General features: G+C 43.5%; 1 protein-coding gene across 18 annotated transcripts in view; it reads left to right on the top strand.

The window, feature by feature from the left end:
- Positions 1 to 18,109, top strand: part of SYTL2 (synaptotagmin like 2) — a 156,792-nt gene that overhangs the window by 75,201 nt on the left and 63,482 nt on the right. For all 18 annotated transcript variants that reach the window (XM_086678481.1, XM_086678484.1, XM_086678482.1 and 15 more), the window contains one exon: positions 10,936 to 11,440. In XM_086678481.1, coding sequence (XP_086534607.1) covers positions 11,328 to 11,440 — 113 coding nt within the window. In that variant the 5' untranslated portion in view covers positions 10,936 to 11,327. The remainder of the gene's footprint in view (positions 1 to 10,935; positions 11,441 to 18,109) is intronic.

The raw sequence follows: 18,109 nt of genomic DNA, 5'->3' as shown, positions 1-18,109 counted from the left end.
GCCTTTTCTGGCTCTCAGAGGCTGCTTTTTTGTTTCTTGGCTCATGGCCCCTTCCTCCACTCTCAAAGTATATCACTCCAACCTATCTTCATTCTCACAGCTGCTCTCTTTCCTTCTGACCATCCTGCTTCCTCCTCACAAGGACCTTGTAATTTCTCTGGGCCTACTTAGATAATTCAGGATAATCTCCCTACCATAAGATCCTTCACTTAAACACATCCATGAAGTCTCTTTTTCATGTACCGTATTCATAAGTTCCAGGAAGTAGGATGTGAACATCTTTGGAGGACCATGATTTTGCCAACCACAGAGAGTTAATAAATACATTCATGGAAGATAACTTGTCACAGTTTTTCTGCCCCACTCTTGTGACTTTTCTAGGCTTTTTCACTATGCTGCTGTCTTGATTTTTCCTTCTAATCTCTTTTTTTTCTTTCCTTTATTCAATAAATGAGGCACCTGTTGTGTGCCAGGCACCATGCTAGGTGCTGAGGCCCAAGGATGCCTAAGCGCCTCTTTGCCCACTATCAGAGGAAGCAGAATTAGATGAGGGATGTTGTGTTGACCCAGAGACCAAGATATTAGACTCCTGACTTTTGATTTTTCAAAGCTGAAGTCCAGGCCTAAGATGAGAAGATGTAGAAGAATTTTTGGTAATTTGAAAATGAGATCCTCCCACCTTCTTTCTCTATTGCCAAACCCCCATACCAAATTTAGAAGATTTTTTTTTATCTCCTCAAAGTCCAGGGGGGTATGGCTTGTGGAAACCAAGAATTTGACTCCTTAAAATGGGGTGGGAGGTTAGAAGATGGGCGACAGTCTAATGAGGAAAAGAGAAAAACAGCAGCGATAACACTCTGACCTCAAGGTAGCATGGAAAGGTGATTGAGTTGGTAAAATGTGTAGATTTATTGTCAACAGGTATTTATGGATCACTTACTGTGTCCCAGACCACTTAACTTACAGTCTAATGACATCCTCACAGTGACCCTGGAGGGTTCGTCTTGCTGCCCGCATGGTACGGGTTGAACAATATACAGTGAATACTTCTTACAGTGTAAGAAGACCCGAGTGAAAATGAGGGTCTTCTTACGTTTTGTGCCCTAGGTGCCTCACTGATAAGGAGGCCTCACTGTTGGGGGGCTTCAGGGGCAGAGTGCTGTGCTCACACAACCTTGCCTCCTTGAATTTTGTGCCCTGGGCATCTTGCTTGCCTCACCCCGAGGTCTTAGATTTGAGCAGGGGCCAGAGAGAAAAGAGGACCAGTTAGTTCAAGGGTCTCATCACTGGCTGCACATTACAATCACCTGGGCAGCCAGGGTCTGACCCTGGACAAGTTACATCAGTGTTACGGAGGTTGGAGGAGGAAGAGACCTGGACATGGCTAATATTTTTTTTAAAGCTTTTCAGGTCGATGCTGATGTGCAGCCAGATTTGGAAACCCCTGAGTAGTATGGTTGGAAAGGGTCCCTCATTCCCAAGGAGGAATGTACATGATTGTACAAAAGTGGGGCTTTATGTAGTCTTTTTAAAGTCTGAGTTGGTGATTTGCTACAGTTCAGTTAACTTTAGGATCCTGGTTTAATTCCAGCTGGTTAATAAATCACCTGGTTGCTGCACTCCCTTCCTCTGAATTTGAAACCTAGAAAAGAATTAAATCTAGAACTCACCTGTAATGCCTGCTGTTGTTAACGTGCTGGCTTCAGGGGTGTTCTGAAATGTAGTTCAATCCATGTAGTAGTTCATTTGCAAATTCTATTTAGGTTGAAAATGCACATGTCCTGGAAGATAAAGAAGGCCTCTTCTGGGCGACCCAGCTCTCACAGTAGGGAGCTCTGTGTCCTTAGGCAATTGTTCTAGGTGACCTTAGTCAGTTGCATCTCAGCTTCCTCATCTGCACAAAAAACTAGTTATGACTATGATTCTGCTATTACTCCCTTTGTTGGGCTTGCTTTTGTTACAGCTGGAAAACAATTGATGTACATATGAACATGTTTAACTTTGACTAATCACTTTGCTCTTTAACCAGTCACCATCTGTTTCTAATCCATCGGGAATCCTTCATAGCTGTGATTCCAGCTGTGACCTGGCCAAACATCTGGCATCATGTGGAAACATTTTATAAAATGCAGATTCCTGTGCCCCAGCCCTGAAGATTTTGATTCTGTAGGTCTTGAGCAAAGTCTGGGAATCTGCTACTCAGCAGCCACGTTTAGATATAAGCAATGATGCGGCGCCTGGGTGGCTCAGTTGGTTGAGCGTCTGACTTCGGTTCAGGTCATGATCTTGTGGTGTGTGGGTTTGAGCCCCGTGTCGGGCTCTGTGCTGACAGCTCAGAGCCTGGGGCCTGCTTTGGATTCTGTGTCTCCCTCTCTCTCTGCCCTTCCCCTGCTCATGCTCTGTCTCTCTCTGTCAAAAATAAATAAACATTAAAAAAAATTTAGATATAAGCAATGATGAATTTAATTATAACGATAGAACTCCCAATTTAGTTGTGACTATAGAGCTTAAAGTTGACAGAGATTGTATTTCTTCCTTAATAAGTGCCCTGGTTAAGAGTTTTAAAGCATCCTGCTCTTCTGCTTTGTAGGAATTCTTGGACTTGTTCAACATCTGTCCTCCTTTCCAGAATATAAACTCTCTGAGGGCAGGGACTGAGTATACTATAGAACTTTTGGAACATACAGATTCCTCTTCCTAAATTGTTATCTGGGCCTGTGGTGGATACTGCCATTACAAAGGGAAAGGAAGTTTCTCTCTGGCATTTTGAACTTAGACAAGGGTCCTGGTGCTTTCCAAGCTGGGTAGTCAACAAAAACCCATGGTCTGTGCAATGTCAGGTGAACCTTGTTCTACTGTGTCTTAAAGCTCCTTGTTGATACATTGTCAATGGCAAATCATCCCTTTTGTCGATTGTCATCCTTTTTTTTTTTAATATTTCAGTTTTTGGCCCAAGTATAAAATTTAAAATGAATTTCAGCTGCCCATTTCCCCAGCTCCTTTCTTTCTTCACTGTTTTCATCTTTTGGAATCCTGATATGCCAAGAAAATACAGATTAAAAGAGTGGTTCTGGCACATTTATCAAGACTGGAAAATGTGAAAAATTCAGTTTCAAATTTCCCTTCTTTGGCATTTCAGGCCCTGTGTGGTCTGACCCTGGGTACTGTTTCCCCATTCGTACCCTATACTCTGGTTACCAGCCTTGTTTTTGAATCCCTTCATGGTTTCACAGCTCAGTACACTGGCCCAGAATTCCTGTTCCCATCTCTAATTCAGCCTTCAAGGTTCACCTCATGTTATTTGCTTCCTAAATCCCTGGTACCCCCATACTTGGTTTGTGCCTCCTTTATTCATTCTTCACATAGTACTTGCCTGAGGGTTAGTTGTGTGTGATATTGCCTTCCTCACATGGCCCAGGATCTTGTGCTGGGGCTGGATAAAAATATTTTGTTCCTGTGGGTACCGTAAGTCCAAACTTGACTAGGAATGGCACATTATCATTAGGTCTGAACGTGAGATTAAAGGGTAGGGGGGAATGTCACATATAAGAAGTCTTTCCTTCTATCTCCTTCATTCTTTTTTAAAAAAATTTTTTAAATGTTTATTTATTTTAGAAAGAGGACAGAGCATGAGTGGGGGGTGGGGGCAGAGAAAGAGGGAAACACAGGATCCAAAGCAGGCTCCAGGCTCTGAGCTGTCAGCACAGAGCCCGACGGCAGGCTCAAACTCATGAACCACAAGATTATAACCTGAGCCGAAGTCAGGTGCTTAACTGAGCCACCCAGGCTCCCCTATCTCCTTCATTCTTAATTTGAGGTCACCACATTAGTCATGGGAAATATGAGCTGTCAGTCACATGAGCCTGGGACTGGAGGAGGAGAATGGAGTAGCAAAATGGCTTCTACCTTGGGAATAATCCTCACGAAAGTGAAAGTTTTGTGTCTTGAAGGTGCTTGTTAGTTTTAATTTTTCAGTTGTTCCTCTAAGAAAAAATAAACCTATGATTGGATAACAAACTAACATATTCTTTCTTATTCCATCTTTATCCTTTTTTTGTTCACTTATTTATAGGGTCATGTCATTTATTAATTTTATTTATTCATTCAACTCATATTTTTAAAATGTGTTCATTTTTGAGAAAGAGAGAAAGCTCACATGTGTGTAAGTAGGGGAGGGGGAGTGAGAGAGAGACAGAGAGAGAATAAATATCCCAAGCAGGCTTCACACTCAGAATGGAGTCTGACTTGGGTCTCGATCCCACCACCATGAGATCATGACCTGAGCTGAAATCAAGAGTCGGACACTCAACCAACTGAGCCACCCAGGTGCCCCTCAAACAGCAACTTAAAAGGAAAACATGTTTCTGCCTGAGTCTCCTTTATTGAGGGGAAGATGAGCTTCCTTCCTTCTCGACTGTTCCTCACATGATGTTGTCTAAGCTTTTCATGATCTTGCTTTACCTACATGGTCCCACTGGACCTCTCTGCCCACCCAGCAAGGCAGGTATTTTCTGCATTGTGCAGATAACATTTTGCTCAAGGAGTTAAATAATTTGTCTATAGTCACTCAACCAGAAGGTAATTTGAACCCAGACCTGGAAGATTCTAAAGCCACTGTTTTTCATCTTTCTCTATATCACCACCCCCCTTATTTTCAGAGATATCACATAGCTAGTCAGGGACAAAGATGAAACTAGACCCCAGGTTTCCTGATTCCCAGTCCCATTTGGTTTCACCATGCGTTCCTCCTTCTGTACATTCTGTTTCCTTCTTTGTGCCTATGAGCAATGTGCATTGACCCTCAAAGCAGGACATGTTCCTCTATGCACAACTCATAGGAATAGGAAAATGATTGGGCCCTTTGGATCTGTTTTATGGACAGACATGGAAAGGAGCACAAGCACAGGGTAGAGGGAAAAAGGCACCTGTGTCAACAGGTAGTGTTTATAACATGGCCACGAGCCTCTTAGGTTGGTGGAGATCCCAGGAACCAGAAACTTACTAAAAGAACCTACCTTTGTGTGTTTAAACTCAATCAGAATGTTTTGTTATAGACTTACATAGAGATGTGTTTATATGAAAAGCAAATTTTGTCTACAGCACTGTCCAGAAACAATGCTACATGAATATTTTCTTGTTTCTGCGTGGTCAGGGCTTTTATCACTCTATTGAAAAGACGCAAATTACTCAACTTAATATGTTGCCTAAATTTGACTTCTTGAGGGGAAAGCATAATTCATTGCCTTATGACTGGTTCAAAGTTACTGCTCAAAAAATTTGAGTTGAAGCGTGCCTGAGTGGCTCAGTCGGTTAGGCATCCGACTTTTGCTCAAGTGATGATCTCACGGTTCCTGAGTTCGAGCCTCATGTCAGGCTCTGTGCCTGCTTGGGATTCTCTCTCCCTTTCTCTCTCTCTCTCTCTCTCTCTCTCTCTCTCTCTCTCTCTCTCTCTCTCTCCCCCTCTCCCTCTCTCCCTCTCTTAACTCTCTTCCCTCTCTCCCTCTCTCCCTCCCCTGCTTACCTGCTCCCTTTCTCACTCTCAAAATAAATAAATAAACTTAAAAATATATAATTGCTGTGTGAAAGGGAGAGTGAGCTGAGGGGGCCAGGGGAAATTGGAGGCAAAGGGTGAAAATTAGGGGCAAGTTCAACCATAGTTCAAACTAAGCCTGAAAAGTGGAGCAACCCCGTAGGGGAATTAGGGCTTTGGGCATGCATGTGGTGGGGTGGCCTGCAGGTCTGATGACACCAGTTTGGTATGCAGGGGGGAGATTGTTGCAGTGGGTGGGAAGTGATCAAGTGTTCTCTAATTGTCCCACTTCACTTGTTCATTCCTAGGCATCTTCTGAACCATCTGTGGATTATTCCATTTATTCCTTGATGCCACTATGATCTAGGAAGTTTACAAAACATTTGGTTTTATTTATAATGGTTTGTCAGTGCTGGGGGTGAGTCCCTTAATTGATCAGGGCTGTCCAGTGCTATTTTTCCTAACCCCACCGTATTGATTCCTACTCTCCTTCTGCCTCCCAGATTTTTCTTTCAAGTCTTCATTCTTGATGTCACAGGACTGTCAGAACAATTTGCTTCTCATCTGAAAACCTCATCATGTGAGAGTCACTACTTACTTGAGGTTTCCTCCCCTTCCTTGGGGTCTGCAGGCTTTGGTGCAACAACAGTCATCTGGGGAAGGAAGAGATGGTATATGTGTCTGCCTTTGCAGCAGAGTGCGGTTGGAGAACAAATGCCGTTGATAATCAGGCTTTAACCTGGGTTTGGTCAGGCAGAATGATTGGGATTAGGGCTATAAGTCTAACTCTTCTTCTTGCTGTGATTACCAGCAAGCACCAACTGTTTGGGGTCTTGGTTTCCCTGTCTAGCTTAACTTTGGACACTTGACAAGGAGTAGTGGCTTTTGTAGATGTGGCATAGCAGGGCTGACACATGAAAAACTTGAATTAAGCCCAGTCTGCATTTGGAGCCTGTAAATTTCCCTTTCATGTTGCTGCTCTCTTTTTTTTTTTTTCTTTTAATGTTTATTTATTTATTTATTTATTTATTTATTTATTTATTTATTTATTTTTGCTGCTGCTCTTACTCTTGCTCACTCCTTATTTGTTCTCGATGGTGTCCTGCATTTTTATGAGAGCTTCACTCATTACTCTGTGGAGAGTAATCTCCATAAGAAAGGGAAAGTAAGAATAAATATGCCCATCACATAGATGAGAAAACTGAGACCTGGGGAAGTCATGTAGTTTATTTAAACCACACAGTCATGTGAAAGACCTAGAGCTTGAAAGCTGTGAATAATATGGACTGGTTTTTCAATATGGCCCTAGAGCCAGCTTCATGTCAAGGAAGAAGGGGCAGCTCAGTCCTCTTCCATTTGTATTCATGTGTTGAGTATGTGAGTGCCTTGTGGATGCAAGGAACAGTGGCAGGTGCTAGGGACAGAAAGCACTCAGATGCCCAGGCCTTGCTCATAAACTAGTGGAGGAAAAACATGAGCGGATAGGGATCCCAGATGGTGTGATAGATATCCTGACTCAGGAAGTCAGGTGCTATTGTAGCCCACAAGAGGGATGCCTAACCTGGCCTTGAGAGGTTAGGGAAGGCTTCTGTGCAATAAGTGACATCTAACTTGAGACGCAAATGTATTAGCTCAGGAAAGGTATTCCAGGAGGAAGGAACAGCATATTCAAAGGGGGCAAAAGTTGTGTGGCAATGGCCTAAGGAAGAAAGCTGGTGCTAGTTCATGTGGGGCCCACAGGCCACGGTGGGGAGTTTGAGCATTAGCCCAGGGGCAATGGGAAGTTGTGAAGGGTTTTAAACCTGGCCATATGGCTTAGTCACATGTGACTTAGAAAAGTCACTCGGCAGAATGACGAGGGTGGGTGGGAGGGAGGCCGAAGCTAAGGAAGACTTTATGCCTCACCCTGGGAGCTACTCCTGTGAACACATAGGGAATCCCTGTTGTTGGATTTCATCCCTCCCAATTTGCCCCCATTGCACTGAAGTTGCCCCCATTGCTGACTGCCAGCTGAGGGCCAGTGATTTTTTTTTTTTTATGCTTAAGCAGAGAATGAGAGTCCACATTCAGACAGAAGAGTTTTGTTCTGCTTCCCAGTTTGAAGAATCTGTGGCTGGGAGAATTAAGGGAGAGTTCAGTATCGGGGCAGCTTAATCTGACAAAGCTGTTGACAGCTACCAGCCCCACCACACACAGGCTTGGTGGCCAACACCTCTCTGAGCCTTACTCTCCTCATCTAAACACACAGATCCCAAACCACCAGCCTCAGATCTTTGTGGGGATCCAATGAGATGATATATGTCAAGTGCCCGGTGTTTACGCGTACCCTGTAAATACTTGCTTCTCCTTCTTTCTGCCTTTCCTCAGTGCTGCTCCATCTCAGAGTGAAAGCCAGAAGTCATATAGTGCTAATGCAAAGCAGAATACCGTCCGATATACTTCCTTTCTGACCTTCCCCATCCTGTCCTCCTCTTGGCACACTCTGGTGTCCTGGCACCAGCTTCCTTGTTCTCTGAACACTCCAGACACACTGCCACCTCAGGAGCCTCTGCTACCAGCGTGGCTTGTTTCCTCACCTCTGTCAAGTTTTTGTTCAGATGCCATCTTCTCAGCAAGACCAACCTTAATCACTCTCTTTAAAACTCCAGCTCCCCCCTTCCCTTCTCTGCTATCACCTTGTTACATAATTTAATTACCTAGGCCTTTTTTGTTTTATCGTTGTCTCCTCTAAGTGCCATGTAAGTTCCATGGGACACGAAGTTTTTGTCTGTCTTACTTATTGCTCTATTTAGTGCCAGACACATAATAGGCTCTCAATAAGTGTTTGTTGAATGAATGAATTAAATGCTTGATTAGCTCCCATGGTAGAGACCATCCAGAATACTGGGAATTGAGAAAGCACCTGGCATTGAAGAGTCTTGATTGCCATCCAAGAGCTTTAATGCTGTCTTACCCAGTTAGGAGTCGAAGGTTCCAGCCCTTCACTCCTTTGTCTGTGAAATGGAGACTTTGCTCTTTGTCTCACTAACAGTCCATTCTTAGGAAAAAACCTTTAACCCTTAGAAGCTCTTACACAGAAGCACTGGTTAGCTTGTACATGAAGGTGTGGAAACCAGCATTTCCTCCTTTAGCAACGCTGCCAATTACCACTGTTGGACAACCTGAGTTGTTTTTCTCCTTTGTCCTCTTCCTGTCCCCCACTTATTGATTTAAAAACAGTCTCTTATTGAACCATATGGCAGTGTTCATGGTTCTCAGAATGTGGCCTGAATTCATTTCCTTGGTAGCCTGTGAGATCTAAGGAAGTTCCTATGCATGAAAGAAGATATTCTGCATGAAAGGATAGCCATCCCCTGGCAAACTTGTATTTTTTGGATTAGGTTCATTCATTTACTTATTCACATTCAGAGACTCACAGTCAAATGGGAATGGCTGAAGGAAGACACATAGTTACAACAGTGAAAGTGTATATATGGAGAAGAAAGTTTTTGTATTAGTTAGGCTCCTGCTACAGAAGTGTTCTAGAACAACGCCAGACTTGAGTGGCTTCCAACAACAAATATTTATTTCTTCCCATATCGCCAGGTCAGCTGGGGTGGCCTTAAGGTGGGTCAGGTTCTAGTTTGTCCCAATACCTCCTTTTCTGGGACCCAGACTGAAAGGGCAGTAGCTTACCTGTGGCAGCTCTTCTTGTAGCCCATGGCAGGACTGTAAGAAGCCAAGCCAAACCACATGAGCATCTACAGTCAGGCTTGTATGGCATTTGTAACATTCCATGGACCAAAGTCACAGGTCAAGCCCAACATTAGGAAGGTAGGGACGAATACTCTGCTTACTCTAATGGCAACATGGTTGCATGGCTATTTCAGGGAGGGAGTGAAGAGTTAGGAGCCATAAGTGAATCTACTTTTAACTCTGGCTGTGGAAATTAGGGAAGGCTTCCTGGAACTGGTAACTTTCACCCTGAAGGATGAGTAGTCTCCAAGATGAACAAGTAGGCTCTAACCTGTACAAATGAGTGCAAATTTTAAAAAGAGAGAAGAAAGTAGTGTCTTAATGTTTATTTTTGAGTAGTCACTGTGGGCAATATGAAGAGAGCTACAGGAATTTAAAACAAAGGTCATCAGAGTATCTGTCCATGAAGTCCACACCTCATGGGGAAGTTGGGAAGGAAACATAATACAAAAGAGAAAAGGAAACTATATAATCAAGGACACTCTTATTCAGAGGGATAGAACAAAAGTGTGAACTCAGAAAGGAAGCTAGAATGTATTTTCAGTAGCTATTTTTGGTAGAGGATGCAAGATATGTGCTGTTTTCTGTTCACGTTTCACTTAGTCTTTACAACCTCTGAGGGCTGTCCTATGGGGAAGTCAGCGCAGATGAGAAGAAATCTGAGTCGCAGAGTGAGAGCTCGCTTGCTAAAGTGGCAGAAGGGGCGCTTCTCAGCAGTTCTATTTTGCCAAAGCGAAGAACTTACTCATAAAAAGTACTCAGGCGTGTACACACTCTATTTTATTCTTCAGTGAGACTTCTTTAAAACTTACTGAACACCTGGTTTTCAGTGTCTACCGTATGTATAGCGCGGTGTTTGTTAAAGGGCCCCAATCCTGAAGTAGGTGGCTTCTGAAATCCCAGACGGCTATGGAATTCTTCGTGTCACCTTCCCATTGCGCGTGGGTTTGAATTGCCTCAAAGAAAATAGGATTCTTACCCAGAGTCCTATTTAAAATTCTCATTTTGGATGGGGGGTGGAGGTTGAAATTCTGCATCTCCCTTTCCCCAGTTTATGTACACACACATCACAGGTATTTTCTCCTCAGAAATGAAGAGAGACAAGCTTGGTGAGTTGCTCTAGACTCAGCAAAGTTAGAGGTGGGACTGGGTGAAGAATAACAATTTCCACTCTTGCGCGAAGTACCCTAACCTGATACTAGCTCACTACCTGTCATTACAGAGCACAGATATATTCTGGTGCAACATTCCTACTCATGAAGATGTGAGCATTTGTGAATTTTTACGTCTAGTTTCTTATCCATAATCACTTGACAGCTGATCACGTCTTCCTGGTCTTATGGACCTTGAGTGTGACTTTTTAGCCTAGCATGCCATGAGTTTGTAGAGAGAGAACCAGCTCCTTTTGGCGACCATTCCTTTGCTCAGTCAGTTGTCAAATGTCGATCGGCATTTTGTGTGCTCTCCATCTTGGCAGTCTGGAATTGAGTTGAAGCATGTTTCATGACCCATTTGCTCAGGAAGCTGGCAGAACTGGTTTCCCTGATCTCAGAGACCATCTCACATGGTCATTTTCTTTCCCCAGGCATGTTTTAAATCTTGTAATAATGAGCAATGCTTGTAGGAACTGCCTCTCACTGTCTGGTGTTTACTGTCTCATGATTCCCCAGGTAGGTGATGCTCGGATCTTGCTGCCTTTCCTCAAGTCGATGATCTGGATGGAAGGAGAATCAGTTGTGTCTAAAACTGGTCCAGAGTGGGAGTGTGAGGAGGAATGCCACCGTAGGAACAAGTGACCTGTCTGGCAAGGAATTCAGCGTCCTTCTGAGAGCCTCTTCTCCACCTTGTCCCACAGGCCACCACTTCCTCGCTGAAGAGGGTACGGAGGATTTTGCAATCAGTCACCTAAAACTTTAGCTGAGCCAACACACAAGACTTTTGTTGCAGAACTGAACAAGATATTATTTCACTTAATTTTTGTGTCTTTTAATCATTTGAACTACAGTCATAGTTGTTTTGCTTTGAGAATTGTAAGCCGGATTTGTTGCTATTATCTTTGTGTATGCGTCTCAAAATGATTGACTTGAGCTTCCTGACCGAGGAGGAGCAAGAAGCCATCATGAAGGTTCTGCAGAGGGATGCTGCTCTGAAGAGAGTGGAAGAGGAGAGAGTCAGGTAAGGGGCCAGGAGGTCCTCGGGCATGGGGGAAGGAGGGACAGTCTGTCAGAAGATGGGACACCTCTTTTTCTCAGGCATAAGTGGTAGTTCTGACTTGGAGCCTGAACTTACAGGTTCCAATTTTAGGTTTACTTCCAGGATGGGACTTTTTTCCTTCTTAGTGTCTCTTAATTCCTAATTCCTTAGGACTTTTGCCAGAAATAGTCTTAATAAACTAAACCCCTTTAATTTATTAAATATTGAATTTAAAATGAAGTATATACAAACACATACATACATCTACATCTGTATATTTGAATGTGTGCATATTTATAGCCACTTTTTTAAAAAAAGGAATCATGGACAAAATTAGAATTTTTTTTTAATTCCTAAGATTTTTAAAAGAAAATAAATTGAGAAGTAGCTCACATTTCTGCATACCTTCAGAAATGTTTGAATTGGTTTCAGCAGCAGTTGAAATTGGCTCTCACTGAGCCAGTTTTTCATTTGTGTCTCACAAGAAGGAATGGCAACTTTGACACACTATTCTTGCTGAAAGGAACCCAGATGTTCCATGTAACCATTCCTACTGCTTTCCACTCACCTGCGGGGTAGATGGAGCATGAGGCCAGGATATCAAAGATGTGGGCTTGAGCCCAGCTCGAGCCATCTGTCACCTGTGTAACCTTGGGCTTTGAAGACAGTGAAAGGCTTCCCGAGTGTAAGTTAATAGTATTAACTGCATAATCACTGTCCCAGGAGTTACCCAAAAGGAGCATAAGCCATGTTCTTATTTCCTGGGACACAGGATCATGAATAATGGATTTATTTGAACGATATTTTGACCCTAACTGAATGTGTATGCTTTGTGAACATGCTGAAATTCACTACAAGCACTCCAGAGTATCTGATTATGGCTACTCATAGTAATATCTCACAGACAGACAGTGCTTCACAAAGTAACAAATGACTCACAAATGACAGTGATGAACAGATTGCAAAGGGCATTTTTCTGAGCCCAAACATTCTTTTGCAGTTGGCAGTGGGTCACGGTGGGATACAACTATGCCTACTTGATGTGTGAGGAAGTTGGCACGGGTCGGGTGACTTGCTCAAGCTCATACAACCCATAGGTGTCAGGATTGAGAGTCACGTTCTGGTCTTTAGGTACTCATGCACTAACTCCACCTCCCCTCCCTGAGAAGACAATTGCAGACAGGCCATCCTGGCACCTGGCTGTGGTTAAGAGGGCAGCTGTTTTGTCTTGAGGTAGGAAGGGCACAGAGCTATGATGGTAACAGATACTGGAGTGTGAGAATGGGGTTCTTTACCTGGCATGTGCCTCCCCACAAGTCACCTGTAGTGCTCTGTGCACCTGGAAGGGGCGCTTTTCTCCATTCTCAGCAAGTGAGGTGCTGTGAGCATTTTATTTTATGGGGGAGGGGGGGCAGGGGATTTACACCAATCTGCCCTCAGAGCCTTTTGGTAGCACTAATTCTCTACCCATTACAGTTTATAAAGCCCCTTCATGAATGGTATCCTATGTTTCTTCACAACAACCCTGAGATTTGGCAAGGTAGGACTGTTAAACCCATTTTGAAAATAAGGAGTGAGGGCAACACAGAGAAAATATTAGCTGATTCTGTTTTTTTTTTTTTTTAATCCTTATCTATTTTTGAGAGACAGAGAGAGAGGGAGAGAGTGAGCGAGCGAGCAGGGGAGGGGCAGAGAGAGAGGGAGACACCAAATCTGAAGCAGGCTCTGGGCTCTGAGCTGTCAGCCCAGAGCCCGATGCAGGGCTTGAACTCACGGACCATGAGATCATGACCTGAGCCAAAGTCAGACGCTTACCCGACTGAGCCACCCAAGTACCCCAATATTAGCTGATTCTTTTTAAAATATTTTTAAAAATGTTTATTTTTGAGACAGAGGCAGTGCATGAGCAGGGGAGGGGTATAGAGAGAGGGAGACACAGAATCTGAGGCACCAATGTTAGCTGATTCTTAAAGCATAGTGGGAATTCCTTTATCCTCTCAGAAGACAAGACAGAGAGACTTGGAAAGAAAGCACAGGAGCAAAGGCTGCACTGGGCCCCTCTTCCTACATCAGGATATGGGGACTGTGAAAACCAGATCGCTGAACACCTTTGACTCTAAATGTTCTTGGCCCCTGGGATTGCAGGCTGCTGAGTCTTCTGCATAGTTGTGTGTTTCTGTGTGAGTGGAGTGGAGGTGTTTCATAGACATCTGCAGTGGCTGATGGAAAAATCCTCAAAACATGCAAAGTTCTGTCTGGAGCTGGGCTTGGTAAGGGGTGTGAGCATATCCTCTGGTACCAGCCAGTCTACAGCTGCAGCAACAATGCAATGAGTCCCTTGGTAGTGATGAGTTTGCAGATGCCCCTTCCATTTGCCATTTCTGAGGGTGCCCCAGTAGCTGCCACTTTTGTAAACTGATAGGAAGAAGTCTTGGGGTGGCAAAAAATCAAGTGTCAGTCAGGCCTTGTATACCACCACCATTCTGGGGGAGTTTTGAGTTAGACATCAAGCACCTGATGTTGACTTGGCCACAGATAGGTCTAGGACTCTGCTCCTGGGGAGGAGTGATGGTTTACAGCCGGGTGGGGGTGGGGGGGCAGGGGGCGGCAGGTGAGCATGAGGCCGATAGTCTGAAGACCCTGGAAGAGGCCCAGCCCATAGCCTGGCCTGCTTCATGTAAAGAGAATTGTGCTGTGGCCCCTTCTTTGATTTAGAGGTAAAGGGACTTGTGGGTATTGGTCTGAGGCTGTTCTGCTTCTGGGCTGGTGGAACTAGATCTCTGGTCTCTGAAAATGCTATTCCATGGGGTTTTGCTTTTCAGCTCCTTTGCTCTTCTCCAGCTGTTTGTCTTTGACTCTTCTGTCAGCCTTCCATATAGCCTGATAGCTCTGAAAAGGAGCTTTTTTGGTCCATATTGGTTACTTTACAGACAAAGAAGGTAAAGCCCAGAGAGGGGAAGTGACTTGCCCAGGGTCACACAGCTAGTCTTTGCCAAAGCTATGGTAAGAAAAGCTCTTGGTCCAGTGCTATTCCCTCTATCCCATGTTGGTATTATTGCCCTTTGCAATTTGTTAAGCACTGTCATTTGTTAATCATTTGTTAATTTGTGAAGCACTATCTATGAATTATTATTTGTAGCCATAATCAGATACTCTGGAGTGCTTGAAGTGAAGTTCAGTATGTTCATAAAGCATCCGTGTTCAATTGGGGTCAAAATTGTTGGTATTATTCTTTCAGAAGAATAGGGAAGAACTCCCCTGCTTAACCTTGGAGTCAAAACTGACATGAGTTTCAATCCTCTCCTTACCACTAACCAACCATACCTCATTGGACAAGTTATTTAACCTTTCGGAGCCTTAACCCAGAGACTGGGAATGACCATAATACCAAACTCAAGGGATTAGAGTTGGGATTAAGTAAAATAATTCTTAATCTTCTTAGCTCATGAGAAGTGATGGATACATTTCGATTCCCTTATTCCCCACTCTGCTTTTACCTCTAAAATAGGTCAAAATTCTATGCTTGGTAGTCTGACTCTTCAGGAGCAAATTACTCCTAAAACTCTCAGTAATTTAATGCAGTGAAACTTAATTGAGCATCTATTAAGTATAAGGAACTACTCTGGACAATGATATGAAGAGAATTTTAGGGTCATGAAGACATGGTCCCAGCCCTCAAGGAATTGACTTTTGTCCATTTAATGGATTATCAGTTGCAAATTAAAAATCTCAGCTTTGTTTCCCTAACATGATTTTGCAGTTTCTGTCCTTCTCCTACTTGGAATGTGGCTTTAGAAACATAAATTATATAATTCTAATAATAACCTCGACAAGACATCATTAGAAAGACAATGGACTGGAGCACTGTTGCCCAGTAAGACCAGCTGCCTCAGAATCCTTTTCAGCATGGCTGTGAGATTTTGCGTTCAAACTGAAATCTGTTTGCCTTTCCTAATATATCCAGGGGTTCAAATTGTTTACCTCCAAGCTCATTCAAGACATTGTGGATGATTTCATGGATGAGAAAGATGAGTGTCACACAGGGAAAGTGTTCAGTTCTCAAATCCCTGTACCTGGTAGAGCATGGACTTGAACCCAAGGGAACATCCAGTGTGATGTCTCAGGATGCAGCTACAAGATAACAGTTCCAGGTGACTGTTGCCACCACAACTGTGTTTCATGCTGCCTCTCTGCCTACAGCCACAAGTGCTGGGCTCAGTCATTACCATGCATGTATACTCAGCATGCTTCCCTAACTACCAGCTAGAGCCATTTCACAGACCAGCAGTGAAGCAGACATTAGGATGGATTCTTTTTCTCTCCCTTTTCATTTTAAGAAACACTATCACGCATACACATATGTAATTTTAGTCTCTTATGGTTTGGAAACGAGACACTTTAAAGGTGGCGTTTCCTGTGCTTTGCGTCATACTGTCAGCAGGAAACCATTGCCCATGTGCGTCTGTACCCCACCAACACCACACCCCCACCCCTGTGCATACATAACCACATCTACGGTGATGGGCATTCTTGCCATAGATAACATCTCAACCGCGACCACATCTTATGATTCTTAGCTGCTCCCCTAAGACCTAGTTTTTTAAGGGAAGGCAGTTGGCATTGAAGAACTGCTTTTCAGGACCTCTGGGGTATTTTCTGTCAGTGCAAAGGGGAAAGGAACCAACATTTGTTAAGGAACTATATTGTATACTGAGCTTCACTTACATTTTCCCCTTTCATCTACATAACAGTGTAGCTAAACCTGCTTTACAGTGAGGAAATGAGGTAGAAGAGGTTAAGCGCCTGCAAGATTGAAGTCTTGCTCATCAAACTGCAAAGCCTGTGCTTCCTTCCCTCATGCTGTGCTGCCTCAGCAGATTGTGTGGATTTATGATGTGTCCATGACACAGGGACACATGTTTCCTCTCATTTTCTGCATGGAGCATTTGCAATTTATTTCATTTTTGCATGTGTTAGTTTTCAGATTCTCTATCAAAGGTTGAATTCCCTTGTAGAAAAAGTGAAGTGTGATGACCATCTTAGCAAAATCATGTTTGGCTTTCTCAGGTAGGATGGAGTAGCAGAAACCGTGTTGGCCAGGAGTCTGGATGGCTTCTGGTCCTGGCTCTGTGTGACCTTGGGCAAACCTTCTAACCTCTCTGGCCTCAGACTACTTTCAAATCACATAGTCTAACTGCCTTGTCCAGAATATACTGAGGAGTTAAAAAAAAAAAAGCGCCTGGGACTGGGCCAGTGGGCCTTTCTGGACAGACTGCTGTTTCTTGTCCAGTTGACTAGATAACATCATGAAAGTCCCGCCTGTGAAGGTAAGCCTTTGCCTAATGATGAATCACTGGAAGCTGGGGTGCGTTGTGTGAATACAAAGGGGAGCAGGGGATCGGCTGAGGGAAATACTGAGGCTGGACTGGAGGGTGTCACTGCTTTTCCAACTTTCCTCTGGAAGTGCTCACACTCTGCAACACAGGAGTTGAGACTGGTGCTTAGGGCTGTAGATTGAATTTTTTATGCACAATTCCAAGCATCTGGCTAATACATGATAGGGGATTAATGAATTAATGAATGAACAAATGAATAGATATGGCCTTCAGCACGCAGAGGAGGCAAGATGGCTGTCTTTTACAATTCACTAAATTCTTTGTACATCATGGTGAAATTGTAAGTATTAAATGAGATGATAGGTGATGCATGTTAAGTGCCAAGCATGGGGCCCAGTACAAAACGCATGCTTTATATGTATTAGCCAGAGGAGGGGGGCATGAGGGGCATATTCTGCCTGGAAGGCCAGCAGGACAGTGTGCTTCATGGGCTGAGTGCTTTTCTTCTACCTTCACCTCTGCCCACCAGCCCAGCGGGGTTTAGTGGGCATCTTCTCTATCCTCAGCTCTCTGCTAAGCACAATGTGCATGTGTGGAGAGGATGGTAAGCAATGAAAACTGTGATCCGAAAAATTTATCTTTTTCTCATTTCAACTCAATGGTATAAAAATTAGAGAATCAAATGCCATTTTTGTTGGTACAATTAGAGTTGATGAAAAATGAGACATCAACCCGGCTGATAGAGAAGATTTTAATAGCATCATCTAGATGGTGGAATTTTTGTTTAATGATCCTACATCTTTGTAAAACTTGGGATTTAATGTCACATATATGTATTCATCTATAGGATATTCCAAATGACTAAGATAGAAAAGGAAACTGATTAAACCTAGCAGTGATTATCATGTTAGGAAAGACATAATTGGCACTTAATGAATTTGAAAATTTTCGTACTCTTTTGCCACGTAAGCCACAAACTCACCCCTCGTTCTATAATGTAATGGCTACCAGCCTTTCCAGGGGCAAATGTGTTTGAGTGAGCCTGACTCACACGGTGTGTGTTCATTGCACACTGAAAGTTTAGCATGATTAGGGCTTACAGACAGTCATTCAGGCAGGAGCAGAGTAAGAGTTGCACGAGGATGACTACAGAGTACGTTTCAGCTGAACAACAAAAATAAGTAAATAAATAACCTGAAGAGGAGTTGAGAGTTGTTATGCTATGAGGGTTTGTGGTCTCTTTCAACAGGATGATGGCTGATGCCATATTTCATCATGCTTTTTCCCATTTCCCCCAAGAATGAGATGTCCTGCC

Source organism: Puma concolor, chromosome D1, assembly GCF_028749965.1.
Source record: "Puma concolor isolate L17-30 chromosome D1, mPumCon1.1.hap2, whole genome shotgun sequence".
NCBI lineage: Eukaryota > Metazoa > Chordata > Mammalia > Carnivora > Felidae > Puma > Puma concolor.
Note: the sequence above shows the minus strand (reverse complement) of the source record. Positions and strands in the feature narration are given on the sequence as shown.